Raw genomic sequence first — 14,261 nt, forward strand, 5'->3', positions numbered from 1 at the left:
ACTTGATTCATTTGTTTGCTGTTTTGGAGACGTAAATGGGCCTTTTGTACATGATTTTGGATGATAATGGAAGTTGACTTTTGCTGTTATCGTTTCTTTTGGACCTTTATTTCGGCCTTAATGTTGTTGATAGCCTTAACCGTGTGCGCAGCTTCGACTATCGTCGAGGCACCCGCTGTCATAGTCGAGCTGGGTCGACTTATCGGCGTCGATGGCCTTAGCCATTATACCGTTGATGGCCTTAGCCACGTGCGTAACTTCGACTGTCGTCGAGTTATTTGACGTCGTAGTCGAGCTGGGCCGACTTATCGACGTCGATGGCCTTAGCCATTATACCGTTGATGGCCTTAGCCATGCGCGTAACTTCGACTATTGTCGAGTTATTTGACGTCGTAGTCGAGCTGGGCCGACTTATCTACGTCGATGGTCTTAGCCATTATATATTTTTGATGGCCTTAGCCATGTGCGTAACTTCGACTATCGTCGAGTTATTTGACGTCGTAGTCGAGCTGGGCCGACTTATCGACGTCGATGGCCTTAGCCATTANGATATGTGGGTGTACGCCGAGGCTAGATTGGTCGTATTCGAGGAGTTCTTAGCTGCGGGTCGAGCTACTGAGGCGGAGGTTCAGGAGAAACGGCGCATAGCCCGTGTCGCCCGTGAAACTTGTGGGTATAGTTCTGATTCCCCAGACCGGGCGGGTTATAACTCCGAAGATGTCAACCGTCTAGAATCCGGCTCTTGGATCTCTGCGGCCTATCAGGCCGAGGATGGCGGGGGACGAGATGGCGGTCCGACGGGGGGCGGTGAACAGAATGGCGAAGCTTCTTAGGACTTGTACTCATTTTGTTTTGCTGTTTTTGGAGACGTAAATGGGTCATTTTGTACATGTATTTTTGTATGATAATGGAAGTTATACTTTTGCTGTTATTCTTTTCTTTTGGTACCTTTTATTTTCGGCCTCAATGTTGTTGATAGCCTAAACCGTGTGCGCAGCTTCGACTATCGTCGAGGTACCCGCTGTCATAGTCGAGCTGGGTCGACTTATCGGCGTCGATGGCCTTAGCCATTATACCGTTGATGGCCTTAGCCATGTGCGTAACTTCGACTGTCGTCGAGTTATTTGCCGTCGTAGTCGAACTAGGTCGACTTATCGACGTCGATGGCCTTAACCATTATACCGTTAACAGCCTTAGCCGTTCATATATTGGAGATGGTCGTAGCCGTTCATACATTGGAGATGGCCGTATCCGTTCATACATTGGAGATGGCCGTGGCCGTTCATACATTGGAGATGGCCGTAGCCGTTCATACATTGGAGATGGCCGTAGCCGTTCATACATTGGAGATCATGCTAGTCCAGTCCCTTTGTCATGCCAGTCGGGAGGACGTATGGAGTGGCTGGTATGATAAACTTGTTTCTCAAATATCTCCAGGTGTCCCCTCTGTCACCTCGTTAAAAACCTCCCCGAGAAAACCCAATTGGGACAAAACCCGGGTGAGGGAAAAAGAGTGCGACTCGGGAGACGCCTTTCAGAAATGGAAATACTTGAGGTGGGCGATGTTCCAATTGTTTTGGAGCGTTTTTCCTTCCATTGTTTCTAATTGAAATGCTCCTTTACTTGCTGCCGCTGTGATTTTGTAGGGTCCGTCCCAGTTGTTGCCCAGTTTTCCTTCGGTTGGGTCTTTTGATGCCAATGTTTTGGCTTTGAGGACGTAGTCCCCCACTTTGAGTGGTCTTATTTTGGCTCTCTTGTTGTAGTATCTTTCGGCTTGTTGTTTCTGAGCCACCATTCTTATGTGGGCCATTTCTCTTCTTTCCTCGGCCTCATCGAGGTCTTGAAGTCTGTTTACGTCATTCTCTGCTCCGCTGGTATGTGAATACCTTAAGCCTTGTTCGCCGACTTCGACCAGTATGACCGCGTCGGTTTCGTAGACCAGTGAGTACGGTGTTTCTCCTGTGGAGGATTTGGGCGTGGTTCGGTGTGCCCATAACACTTCCGGTAGTAGCTCGGGCCATAGCCCTTTGGCTTCCTCGAGTTTCTTCTTCAGTATGTTCAGTATTGCTTTATTGGAAGACTCTGCTTGGCCGTTGGCGGCACGGTGATATGGCGTGGATAGTATCCGCTTGATACGCCATTCGTCGAAGAATTCTGTTGTCTTTTGGCCGATGAATTGTCGTCCGTTGTCACAGCTGATTTCCTTGGGGATGCCGAAACGGCAGATGATATTCTTCCATATGAAGGCGATGACTACTTGTTCGCGTATTTGGGCGTACGCTCCTGCTTCCACCCACTTGGAAAAATAGTCAGTTAAAACTAATAGAAATCGTACCTTTTCTCGTCCCACTGGTAGGGGACCGACTATGTCCATTCCCCATTTGATGAAGGGCCATGGGGAAGTGACCGAGTGAAGTGGTTCTCCTGGTTGGTGTATCATGGGGGCATACTTTTGGCATTGTTCGCATCGGCGAACATACTCCGCTGCGTCTTTCTTCATAGTGGGCCAATAATAGCCAGCTCGTACTATGCAGCGCACGAGGGCGCGGTTACCTGTATGGGCGCCGCAATGACCTTCGTGTACCTTTTCGAGCACTGGTCGTGTTTGTTGCAGCCCTAGACACTTGGCTAGGGGTCCGCCAAACATCCTTTTGTAGAGCTCGTGGTTTATCAGGCAATACCAGGCGGCCTGTACGCGGAGCTTCTTGGCTTCTTTTTTGTCGAGTGGGACTGTCCCATCCTGCAGATAGGATACAAATTGGTTGCGCCAGTCCCAAGTCAAATTTAAAGAGAGTACCTCAGTGTGATCAATGGCTGAATGGAGGAGGGTGACCACGCTTTCTTTGTTGAAGTTTTTAGTGGCTGCGGCCAATTTCGCTAGGCCGTCTGCTTCAACATCCCGTGCTCTCGGAACTTGTTCGAAGCGGCACTCGTCGAACTCGGTTATTAACCTGTGAATTTCTGACTGGTATTTTTGTAACCTCTGCTCCTTGATTTGGTAAGTCCCGGTGACCTGGTTCACCACGAGTTGAGAGTCGCAATAGAGAACGAGTCATCAAGCTCCATACTTGATGGCTAGTTTCAAACCTGCAATAACAGCCTCGTACTCTGCTTCGTTGTTAGTCATCTCGGGGCATCGTATGGACTGGCGAATTGTTTCGCCCGTGGGGACCTCGAGAACGAGTCCCAGTCCCGATCCCGAGGCGTTAGCGGCGCCATCAGTGTAAAGAGTCCATAGGTCGGCATTGGAGGGGGCACGACTTTCCTCTAATTCCGCCTCTGGTAGTATCTCTGCGCTGAAGTCGGCTATGAAGTCGGCAAGTACTTGCGACTTGATGGTGTTTCCTGGATGATATGAGATATCGTGCTCACTGAGCTCTATGGCCCATCTGGCGAGTCTGCCTGATAACTCAGGCTTGTGTAGGATACTTCTCAAGGGGAAGGTCGCCACTACTTTTATGGGGTGGCATTGGAAATAGGTTTGGAGCTTCCGTGAAGCTACGACCAATGCCAGAGCTAATTTTTCAAGGTGTGGATACCGTGTTTCGGCGTCCACTAAGGTTTTGCTAATATAGTAAATAGGAGATTGCGTACCTTCATTTTCACGAACTAGGACTGCGCTGACGACGACCTCGGATACGGCCAAATATACCAGCAGGGGCTCGCCTGGATTTGCTTTGGCCAGCAGTGGCGGCGAAGATAGGTACGCTTTCAATTTTCTTAAGGCCTCGACGCATTCCTCATTCCATTGTAACCCATTGTCCTTTCTCAGCACATTGAAAAACTTGTGGCATCTGTCGGAGGATCGTGAGATGAACCTAGTCAAGGCGGCTATTCGCCCCGTCAACTTTTGCACCTGCTTTTTGCTGTTCAGTATCTCGGGAATTCCGTCTATCGCCTTGATCTGATCTGGATTGACTTCGATACCTCGTTGTGATACGAGAAACCCTAAGAATTTTCCTGAGGCCACGCCGAAGGCGCATTTCTCGGGGTTCAGTTTCATCCCGTACCTTCTCAATATCTCGAAGGCTTCTTTCAGATGGTCGATGTGGTCCTCTTTTCTTGTCGACTTTACCAGCATGTCGTCGATATAGACTTCCATAGTCTTACCGAGCTGCTCTTTGAACATTTTGGTGACCAGTCTCTGGTACATAGCCCCTGCATTTTTGAGCCCGAAGGGCATTACCTTGTAGCAGTAAGTCCCTTGGTGGGTGATGAAAGTTGTCTTCTCTTGGTCCTCCTCGGCCATCATGATTTGATTGTAGCCGGAGTAGGCGTCTAGGAAGCTCAGTAGTTCGTGTCCTGCAGTGGCGTCGATCAGTTGGTCGATGTGGGGTAATGGGAATGAATCCTTTGGGCATGCTTTGTTCAGATCAGTGAAATCCACACATTCTCCACTTCCCGTTTTTCTTTTTGACCATGACGACATTGGCGACCCACTGGGGGTATTTTGATTCTCTGATGGAGCCGTTGGCAAGTAACTTGTCTACTTCCGCGCTGACCGCTTCGTTGATAGCGGCGTTGAATTTTCTCCTCATCTATCGAACGGGCGGATGTAGTGGATCGACATTCAGCTTGTGGGTAGCGATGTCGGGATTCCCGGCATATCTGAATGTGAAAAGGCGAACAAATCTGCATGGTTAGTTAAGAAGTCACGATACTTACTCGGGTTGGCGAGACCGTGCCCGATATAGGCTTTCTTCGTAAGATTGGTTTCGTTTAATTGAACTGGGTCAAGATCTTCAACCGTCGCTTTACAGGCCTCCACATCGTCGGGGTCTTTGATGGCGTCCGTTGTCGGGTTGACCTTAGTCCCCGACACGGCTAATTGCTATGCCTCCGCGCTCGCCCCCTTTAGCTGTTGGGTGTGGGCGCAATCTTGGGCTATTTTGTAGCACTCTTGTGCGGTGCGTGGCTCGTCTCGAATACTGAATATTCCCCATGGGGTAGGGAATTTGATCACTTGGTAAAGGCTTGAAGGGACCGCTCGCATGGTGTGAATCCACGGGCGTCCTATGATGACGTTGTACGCCGTTTCTTGGTTCATTACGTGGAAAGTTGTTTCCAGCGTGACTCCTCCTGCTAAGACGGGTAGTGCTATTTCTCCGGACGTCCGTTCCACTGCATTGTTAAAACCGGTTAGTGTTATGTAGCGCGGTATTACCCTATCCTCGAGTCCCATTTGTACGAGGACCCTTGGGTGGATAATACAGGCGCCACTTCCGTCATCGATCATGATTCTTTTAACATCTGTATCAGCAATACGTAAAGTGATAACTAAAGCATCGTAATGAGGGAAAGACAAACCGTCGGCATCAGACTTATCGAAGGTGATACTATCTTTGAAGTCGTCATACCGTTCATGGGCGATGGTCCGCTTTAGTTTGTGCGTGGTGGTGAACTTGACGTGATTGATCGCCAAGTCGTCGCCGCCTCCGACGATCATGTTTATCGTGCGTGCTGGGGAGGGCAGCTTTGGCGGCCCATGGGGTTGTTCCCGTCCGCGTGCAAAGTTGATTTTCCCTTTGTCATTGAGTAATTCCCTCAGGTATCCCTGGTTCAGCATCCTGGCCACCTCTTGCCGTAGGCCTATGCAGTCTTCGGTCTTGTGCCCCCGTTCCTAATGGAACTCACATAGGACGTTTGATTTCCTTGTGGCGGGGTCTGATTTCATTTTTTGCGGCCACTGCACTTTAGTGCCCTGCTTCTCCAGTACGTACACTATTTCTGAAGGAGACACACAAAAGTTATGGGCGGATAATAAAGGAGGCGTACCTCTTTCGTTTCGGAGTGGGGCGACATGTCGCTGTAGCGCGTCTGTATGCCTTGGTGGCGGATGGGAGGATCTGGTGTATGGCTGATGTCGATCTCTGTTGGAGCGAGGGAGTTGTTCTCGTCGTCCTTCGTTCCGTCGATCTCTCCTCGTTTCTGGATGTATCACTGTTAGCCGTTGGGTCGGCCCGTTAAGATCATCCTCGTCCGCTCATACCTCAGCGCAATAGGCGTTGTGGATTTCCTCCCATGTGGTAGGGGGATATTTCATGAGGCGGCTCAGCAACTTCTTGGTTGCCCTTGAACCATCCCTGCTTAGCCCGTTCTGGAAAGCGGCGACTGCCATACCTTCCGATACGTTTGGTAGACTCATCCTTACTCTGTTAAACCTTGCTAGGAAGTCCCTGAGTCCCTCTCCTGTAGTTTGCCTGATGGCGAAGATGTCGTTGACCCTGGCCTCCGCTTTCTTCGCGCCTGCATGGGCTGTGACGAACTTATCCGCCATTTCCTCGAACGTTGATATTGCCTTAGCTGGTAGCTGAGAGTACCATGTTAAAGCCCCTCCTGTCAACGTCTCGCCAAACTTCTTCAGCAGTACCGACGGTACCTGTTCCTTTGATAGGTCATTGCCCTTCACAGCGGTGACGTAGTGGATCAGATGATCCTCGGGATCAGTGGTTCCGTCATATACCCTCAAGTAGGGTGGCATCTTGAAGGTTTTTGGGGTGGAGTGAGGGGCAGCTTCTTCAGTGTATGGTTGTTCAACGAACCTTCCCACGTCGCGTTTGGGTAGCAACTTGGGGGCACCGGGGATCTTGTCGACCCTCTCCTGATGTTCCTTCATCTGATCGCGGAGCGCCTTGTTTTCATTTTCCATTTCTTCCATCTTCTTTAGGATGGCTGTTAGTGTGCCATCGTTGGTCTGTGTCTCGACGGGTTCGTTATTTGCTAGTGCAACTTCCGGTTCGCCCACGGCAGCAGTGGTGTCTACCGTTGGTGTACACCTGATGTTACTTTGTGGTGACCTCTCAACCAAGCCACTTAGAGTGCTTGTTAGCCATCTTTCCAGTAGCTTCTTGACCGCTGAGGGTGCTTCCGTAGCCGCAGATGTGGAAGCTCCCTTTTCGTGCAAGATCGTCAGATCTTTGGATGGGGAAGGTGAGATCTCCGCACCCGATGTGATACTAGGGGTTGCATTCAGGATGCCATCGTCACTGGCCTCGTTGAGAGGGCCAAGGAGATTGGTAGTGACACCCAATATAGCTTTTGATCTTGGGTTATTCTCAGCCATCTTTTGTGTTTGTATGGTTTAGAGAATGGTAGTTGGTTGTTCTCTAGGTGGATACTATGATTTTGATTCTCGAAATCCCCACAGACGACGCCAAATTGTTTGGCTCAAAAGTTAACAATATACTTTGTAAGCTAGAAAACAATCAAAAGTAAGGAAAGGGTAAATCGTAATCAAATATAATAAACCTAGAGATGCAAAGATGATATTATTGTTGTAGATCTAGATCTAGTATTGCAAAGTAATAATATGAACTCAATAAAATATGTTCGTTTGAGGTAGAGATAGAGAGAGAAAGCCAGAAAATGAGAGGGTTGTATTAGATCTGAATCCCCCTTTTTACAATGTGAAGGTCTCCTTTATATAATAAGAGACCTTCCTCGAAAGAATCAAAAAGTTACAAAGACAGGTAACGTCTTCCTAGTGAAGACACTGAGTCCTAAACGATGTCGCTTTTGTCCCCGCGTCCGAGTCGTACCCGCTACGTTAGTCGGCATATACTCACTGAGCGTACCCTCTGGCGTAGAGATGCTGACGGTCAAATTTGACCCCATACAGAGAACATAAAGGAAATACGCTCCTTCATTTATTAAAGGATAACCAAATGATGAATGAACAAGGAGCCACTGATATAAATTCACACATAGCACAAATATTTGGTAACTTGTTATGGCATGCTAAGCATAGAACGTATAATATTTTTTTAGGAGTGCAATTTCCAAAACCAACTAAGGCATATGTTATTAGCATCATTTTTGGTTAGAGAAAATGATGATAATTACATAAGTCTAATTAATTGTATAGTTGTTTAATTAAAAATGTACGTATACAAATTAGTCAGTGTTATAAATCGAATTTTATTTATGGTGTTAGAGAGATTCTAGGGTTTATTACTTGGTGGCTAAGTCACCCTCTCCCAATAAATAGAGAGTTCTATTCCATTGTAATTCAATCTCAAATCAATAAGAATTCTCTCTCCCTACTTTTCTCTGCAATACTTTTCTTCTTCTTTTATTGTTCATAACACTTTATCAGCACGAGACTCTAACCAATTAAGTAGAAGCTTTGGGATTGATCATAATGATTGTCAATTGTTTTATGAATTTCCTTCATGATTAAATTCTGGATTTAAGGTAAGTATTTTACTGTATTTTTCTCTTTTATTCTATAACTTGATTTTAAATATAAGCAAAGACAATAAATTTTGATTACAACTCTAATGGAGTTTGTAAGAAATTATAACCACCCGAAGTGGTAAAATTTCTATGTCTTGCCATGATCAAAGTCATGTATGATCGTTAGCACAAGAAGTGAAAACCCGTCCCATTGAATTTGCTCCATTCTCATTCCCTTAAGAGAATGTGATAGCAATATGTGATAAGTCTGTAAGCAGACAAAATTATTACCGTGAAGGTATCAATGGATGTAGACGTGGCAATAGACGAAATTATAATCGTCATCATTGTAATAATGAGAATAATAAGGATTCTCAAAATAATCCTTCACTCCGTGAAAGTAATATTTGTCATCGATTTGAGATGAGATTTTATAAAGCACATATAGATGATTATGGTCCATTCATGATGTGAATGTGACAACATCTGATTTATGATACATATTCATTCTTCAAAGAGACAAGAGGGGTTGCTCTGATGGTAAGCAACCTCCACTTCCAACCAAGAGGTTGTGAGTTCGAGTCTTCCCAAGAGCAAGGTGGGAAGTTCTTGGAGGGAAGGATGCCGGGGGTCTATTTGGAAACAGCCTCTCTACCCAAGGGTCTGCGTACACACTACCCTCCCCAGACCCCACTAAGTGGGATATATTGGGTTGTTGTTGTTGTTGTTGTTGTTGTTGTTGTTGTTGTTTATTCATTCTTCAAAGAATATAAATGTGCTAGTGGTAGTGAATATACCACACTCACCTCTAGAAGGAGGTTTGAGAGGAAATAAGAAAATAATGCTATTATTATAGCATAAATGGTCATTGGTCACGTACTTATTGTACGCCAAAATATTTTGGCATTGTGATTATTAAAAGACAACGTTAATGCAAGAAACAGATCTTGCATATTATTTTGACCATAACCATAATGGTATAACTTTCTCTTTAAAAGAGATATTCACCATATGGATGTTGATGAATATATGGTAGTACCAAATTAATTGAGAGCTCTGGAAGAGCCAATTATTATTATTTTGGAGGAATACAATTGATTATCAATAAAATATTGTTTTGTAATAAGTCTCAAAGAAACTTATTCAGTTTCCAAAGTATACGCGAAAGCGGTTGATTTTATTGATACTATAAATAAAGGAAGATTTAATATCTTCTATTACTACAACTTGTAGCGGGGTAATATGTATGTGAAAAGCTACCCGCTTTATTCTCCAGTTTGTACTACACAAATAAAAGAATGCTACAATAAAGAGAAGTTTATTGATATAAAAACCAATATCATAATAAACTTGGAGTTTATTGATAATTGCACGTGTCATGGTGTAAACCTGAACTTTATCAATACTGATAATTTATTCAGTTGGCATATTTGGTGTACCCATATCAATTTAAGTATGATGTGGAAAAAAAAAGAGAATTCACATGGGTAAATATTAAAGAACTAGAAAGTTCTTTACGAATTCTCTTATGTTGCTTGTTCTTATTAATTAATAGACCAACTAAAATTGGGATTGAATCCCATGAATGCTGGAAATATCAAAGGTGAATATGGGCTCATTCACCTGCCATGTATACCACATAAGATGCATCTATGAGATGGTTACATGTACGATTATTAATAACCCGCAACATGGTGTTTTGCGAGGTAACTTGCACAATAATTTAATTTCGAGCATAATTTCCAGATTTTCTATTCAAGAAGTTCATCTTGATAAGTTGGTTAACATAACAGTTGGTTTAGCAAAATGATTTTTTAAGTGCCTCCACTTAATAGCTAAACTATTGCTTATGAGAGCAAAGTTATATATATATATGTATATATATATATATATATATATATATATATATATATATATATATATATATATATATATATATATATATATATATATATANNNGAAAGATTTAATATCTTCTATTACTACAACTTGGAGCGGGGTAATATGTATGTGAAAAGCTACCAGCTTTATTCTCCAGTTTGTACTAAACAAACAAAAGAATACCACAATGAAGTGGATATTTATTGATATAAAAACCCATATCATAATAAACTTGGGGTTTATTCATAATTGCACACATCATGGTGTAAACCTGAAGTTTATCAATATTGATAATTTATCCAGTTGGCATAATTGGTTTAGCCATGTTAATTCAAGTATGATGTGCAAAAATAAAAGAGAATTCACATGGGTAAATATTAAAGAACTAGAAAGTTCTTTACGAATTCTCTTACATTGCTTGTTCTCATTAATTAATAGACCAATTAAAATTGGGATTGAATCCCATGAATGCTGGAAATATCAAAGGTGAATATGGGCCCATTCACCTGCCATGTATACCACATAAGATGCATCTATGAGATGGTTACATGTGCAATTATTATTAACCAGCAACATGGTGTTTTGCGAGGTAACTTGCTCAATAATTTAATTTCGAGCATAATTTTCAGATTTTTATTCAAGAAGTTCATCTTGATAAGTTGGTCTACATCACAACTGGTTTAGCAAAATAATTTATTGAGTGCCTCCACTTAATAGCTAAACAATTGCTTATGAGAACAAAGATATATATATCAGTTTGATATACGCTACATACCAAAGTATATTATTTTCTCCTCTCACAAGTGGTTTCAGGGTCAGGAACCAAATAATTCCATCTCATTATTATTGATTTGTGGTGTATATGATTAACACCATAACGCACAAAGATGGGTTCCCAAAGTCGAGGAAGCATGTTAGTTTTTCTAACATGAGGGGGAGAGATGATAACATCTGAGAAAAAGTTAAGCGGAATGAATTATCATTTGTACATCTAGATCCTCGAATAAAATAATATGGACTTGAAGTTCATAAAAGAATAATTCATCTACAATATATTGCAAAGCATGCTAGATGCATTGCTGACCCAAAGAAAGTAACTATATTCTCACTGCAAATGCTCCTATTAGAATAAGTCCTAGAAGGACAAAGTCTATGGTACGCTTAAAGCATATAGACAAATCGGTTTCAAATAAACTTCTTGATAAAGAAGATGAGCAAATGATCAAAATGATCATAATAAAGGAGGCAAGTGATCTAGAAGATCACATGACATAACACTTCATAAAATCTCATGAGAGATTCAGATACCTGAAAATATGAATGAAGAGATCTCTATGTTATGTCTTTATGAAAAAATATTGAAACTGATATAAAATGTCCGTCGACAACATCTATGATAGCGCTAAATATATATGAGCATCTTAAGTCTGAAGAAACAATTCGAATAAAATTGGTTTCATATGAAAGACATGTAGTTTTGAACATGTAGTTCAAACACTTGAAAGCATAAAGTCAATGGTATGTGCAATCAGTTTTCGATATCTTATATGTCTAGCATGACATGAAAACTTGATATGCATCTAAAGTCTATTATATGGCTTATATGACTTAACAATCCCTGAAGGATTTAAATTGCTTAAAGCATATAGAATTCATGGTCATGAAATACTATATCCTAAATGCAATTTGGGCACATATGTATCTTGCTATAACTATAAGCATGATAATATGATAGCAAGAGTTTTCACCCCTATGTGAAGATATTGAAATGATGATTCCAACAAGATCATATGAAGACAATACATCTATCAGGGATGATGATTTCAAGGTGAACAAATTCGTTGAAGTTAATATGGCTGATATTGTTTATCAAATATCTATCAACGATATTTTAAAGATGGTGCATAAGGTTGGAATGCAAATGCTTAATGATCTGAACTGATGCTCTCATCAGGGGGAGTTAATACGCGTTGTACTCTTTTTTCCTTACAAGGTTTTGTCCCACTGGGTTTTCCTTGCAAGGTTTTTAACGAGGCAACCAATAGGCGTATTATTAGATATATGTACTCTTTTTCCTTCTCTAGAATTTTTTTCCCACTGGGTTTTATTTTAGTTAAGGTTTTAACGAGGTACATTATCTGTTGAATAGGCATTCAAGGGGGAGTGTTATAAATAAAATTTTATTTATGGTGAATGTCTATATTTAGAGAGATTCTAGGGTTTATTACTTGGTGGCTAAGTCACCCTCTCCCTATAAATAGAGGGTTCTATTCCATTGTAATTCAATCTCAAATCAATAAGAATTTTCTCTCCCTACTTTTCTCTGCAATACTTTTCTTCTTCTTTTATTGGTCATAAGGGTCAGCTTTTAACTTCTTTTTTTTGTTGAGATTTTTAACACGGCTATTTTTTGCCTCTTACACACATCACCGGGTCAATTGGTTTTGTGGTTCTTTACAAACTTGTTTTAAGTTTTATGACTATCTCTTTTTCTACATGTGAGAGATTTACTTTTACACACTCTTTCATTTTTTTAATTTTAACCTTTGGAAGTTCCATATAAGAGAAAGAGAAGTATCTAATTATATCTTAATTTCTTTCTTTCTGTTGTGTGGATCATTTAGCAATATTTCGAACAATAACAACATACCAAGTGCATTTCCACAAGTGAGGTATGGAGATGATAGTATGTACGCAGACCTGTTGGTTTTTTTATGTATTTAATTAATATATTAAATACTTAAAAGAGGGTGAATGGAAAATGGAGGGAAATTAAATTTTGAGTGAAATTTTAAGTTTCCCCCTTGGTAAATGGACATTGTCCCATATTGGAAGCGGAAGAGGTTTCTATGGGTATATAAGCAATTGCTCTTCTTCTAGCTCTTAAAGAGTTGAGAAGAAGGCAAGCCTCGCGCCGTCGCTCGCTCGCTCGGCTTCGGCTTCGCTAACAAATGATCGATTGATTGATTAACTTTTCGGATTCGGTCAAATGATCGATTGATTGATTAACTTTTTGGACCAAATTTATTTGTTAATAGTAAAACATTAACAACATGATCGATTGATTGATTAACTTTTTGGACCAAATTTATTTGTTAATAGTAAAATATTAACATAAATGTTATTAAATATTTGTTTTAATAACAGAATATTAATATTAAATCCAATCCGTTTTTCTGTTTTGGTAACAGAAAAGTAACTACCCTCTTCAATTTTTTCTCTTTATTTTCCCTCTTTATTGTTGAGTAAATGACCATTTATGTAATGACATTTATGCTGTTGTCGTTTTGCATAAACAGTCATTCTGAAGAGTTGCACCTCTTCAGATTTCAGCCCAACTTTGGCTATAAATACAATACTATTCTGCTCAGAATTTCACTACGATTTTCTGAGTTTTCTCTCCTTCTTCTGCATACTTTTAGCATCAAACAAAATAAAAAGTAAGTGTGATTTGCTACCGAACATTGTGTTCGCTGAAACGCTGGGGTTTGAAGTACCACTACACCAGTGTGTAATTCGTTCTATCCTGGGAGGAAATAATCCATAACCTTGGGTACTAGGAGGGGATTAAATTCCTTAAGGAAACACTGTAATTTCAGTGGGCTCGAATTGGTTTTCTGTCATTTCTGTTTATATTCATTTATATTTCCAGAATTATTTTACAAATACAGTATACTAACAAGCTTAAGGAATTTAATATATTTTCTGTATTTGTACTTACTGTTTCTGGAAGAGTAAAACCTTTGTGGTTTTGTACTCTATTAAAATCTACGTGATTTTAACGTTTGTGTCATTCTTTTACAGAAATGACTAATGAGAATGAGAACCAAGCTGTTCCAATGGTGACTGCCAATGCCTCAACAAGCCGAATGACACCGGCAGCATTGGCACCGGCGGAGAAACCCGGAAAATTTTCCGGGATTAATTTCAAGCGCTGGCAGCAAAAGATGTTCTTCTATTTGACTACTCTAAGTCTCCAGAAGTTCATCAAGGAAGATGTTCCTGTGCTGTCTGATGAAACTCCAGAAACTGAACGCTTTCTCGTGATTGAGGCGTGGAAGCATTCAGATTTTTTGTGTAAGAATTATATTCTAAGCGGGCTGGAGGATGCTTTGTATAATGTCTACAGTGGCGTGGAAACGTCAAAGGAACTGTGGACTGCGCTTGAAAAGAAATACAAAACCTAAGATGCCGGGTTGAAAAAG

The 14,261-nt window shown here is 41.5% G+C and overlaps 1 protein-coding gene across 1 annotated transcript in view; it reads left to right on the forward strand.

Annotated features, from left to right (window-relative positions):
* LOC109205868 (ammonium transporter 3 member 1-like) overlaps window positions 1-1,967 on the forward strand; it is a gene marked incomplete at its 3' end in the record, with an annotated part of 9,551 nt that extends 7,584 nt beyond the window's left edge. Inside the window, exon 4 of the mRNA XM_019368629.1 lies at window positions 1,938-1,967. Coding sequence (XP_019224174.1) covers window positions 1,938-1,967 — 30 coding nt within the window. The remainder of the gene's footprint in view (window positions 1-1,937) is intronic.
* Window positions 1,968-14,261: the final 12,294 nt, after the last annotated feature.

Source organism: Nicotiana attenuata, unplaced genomic scaffold (genome assembly GCF_001879085.1).
Source record: "Nicotiana attenuata strain UT unplaced genomic scaffold, NIATTr2, whole genome shotgun sequence".
Taxonomy (NCBI): Eukaryota; Viridiplantae; Streptophyta; class Magnoliopsida; order Solanales; family Solanaceae; genus Nicotiana; species Nicotiana attenuata.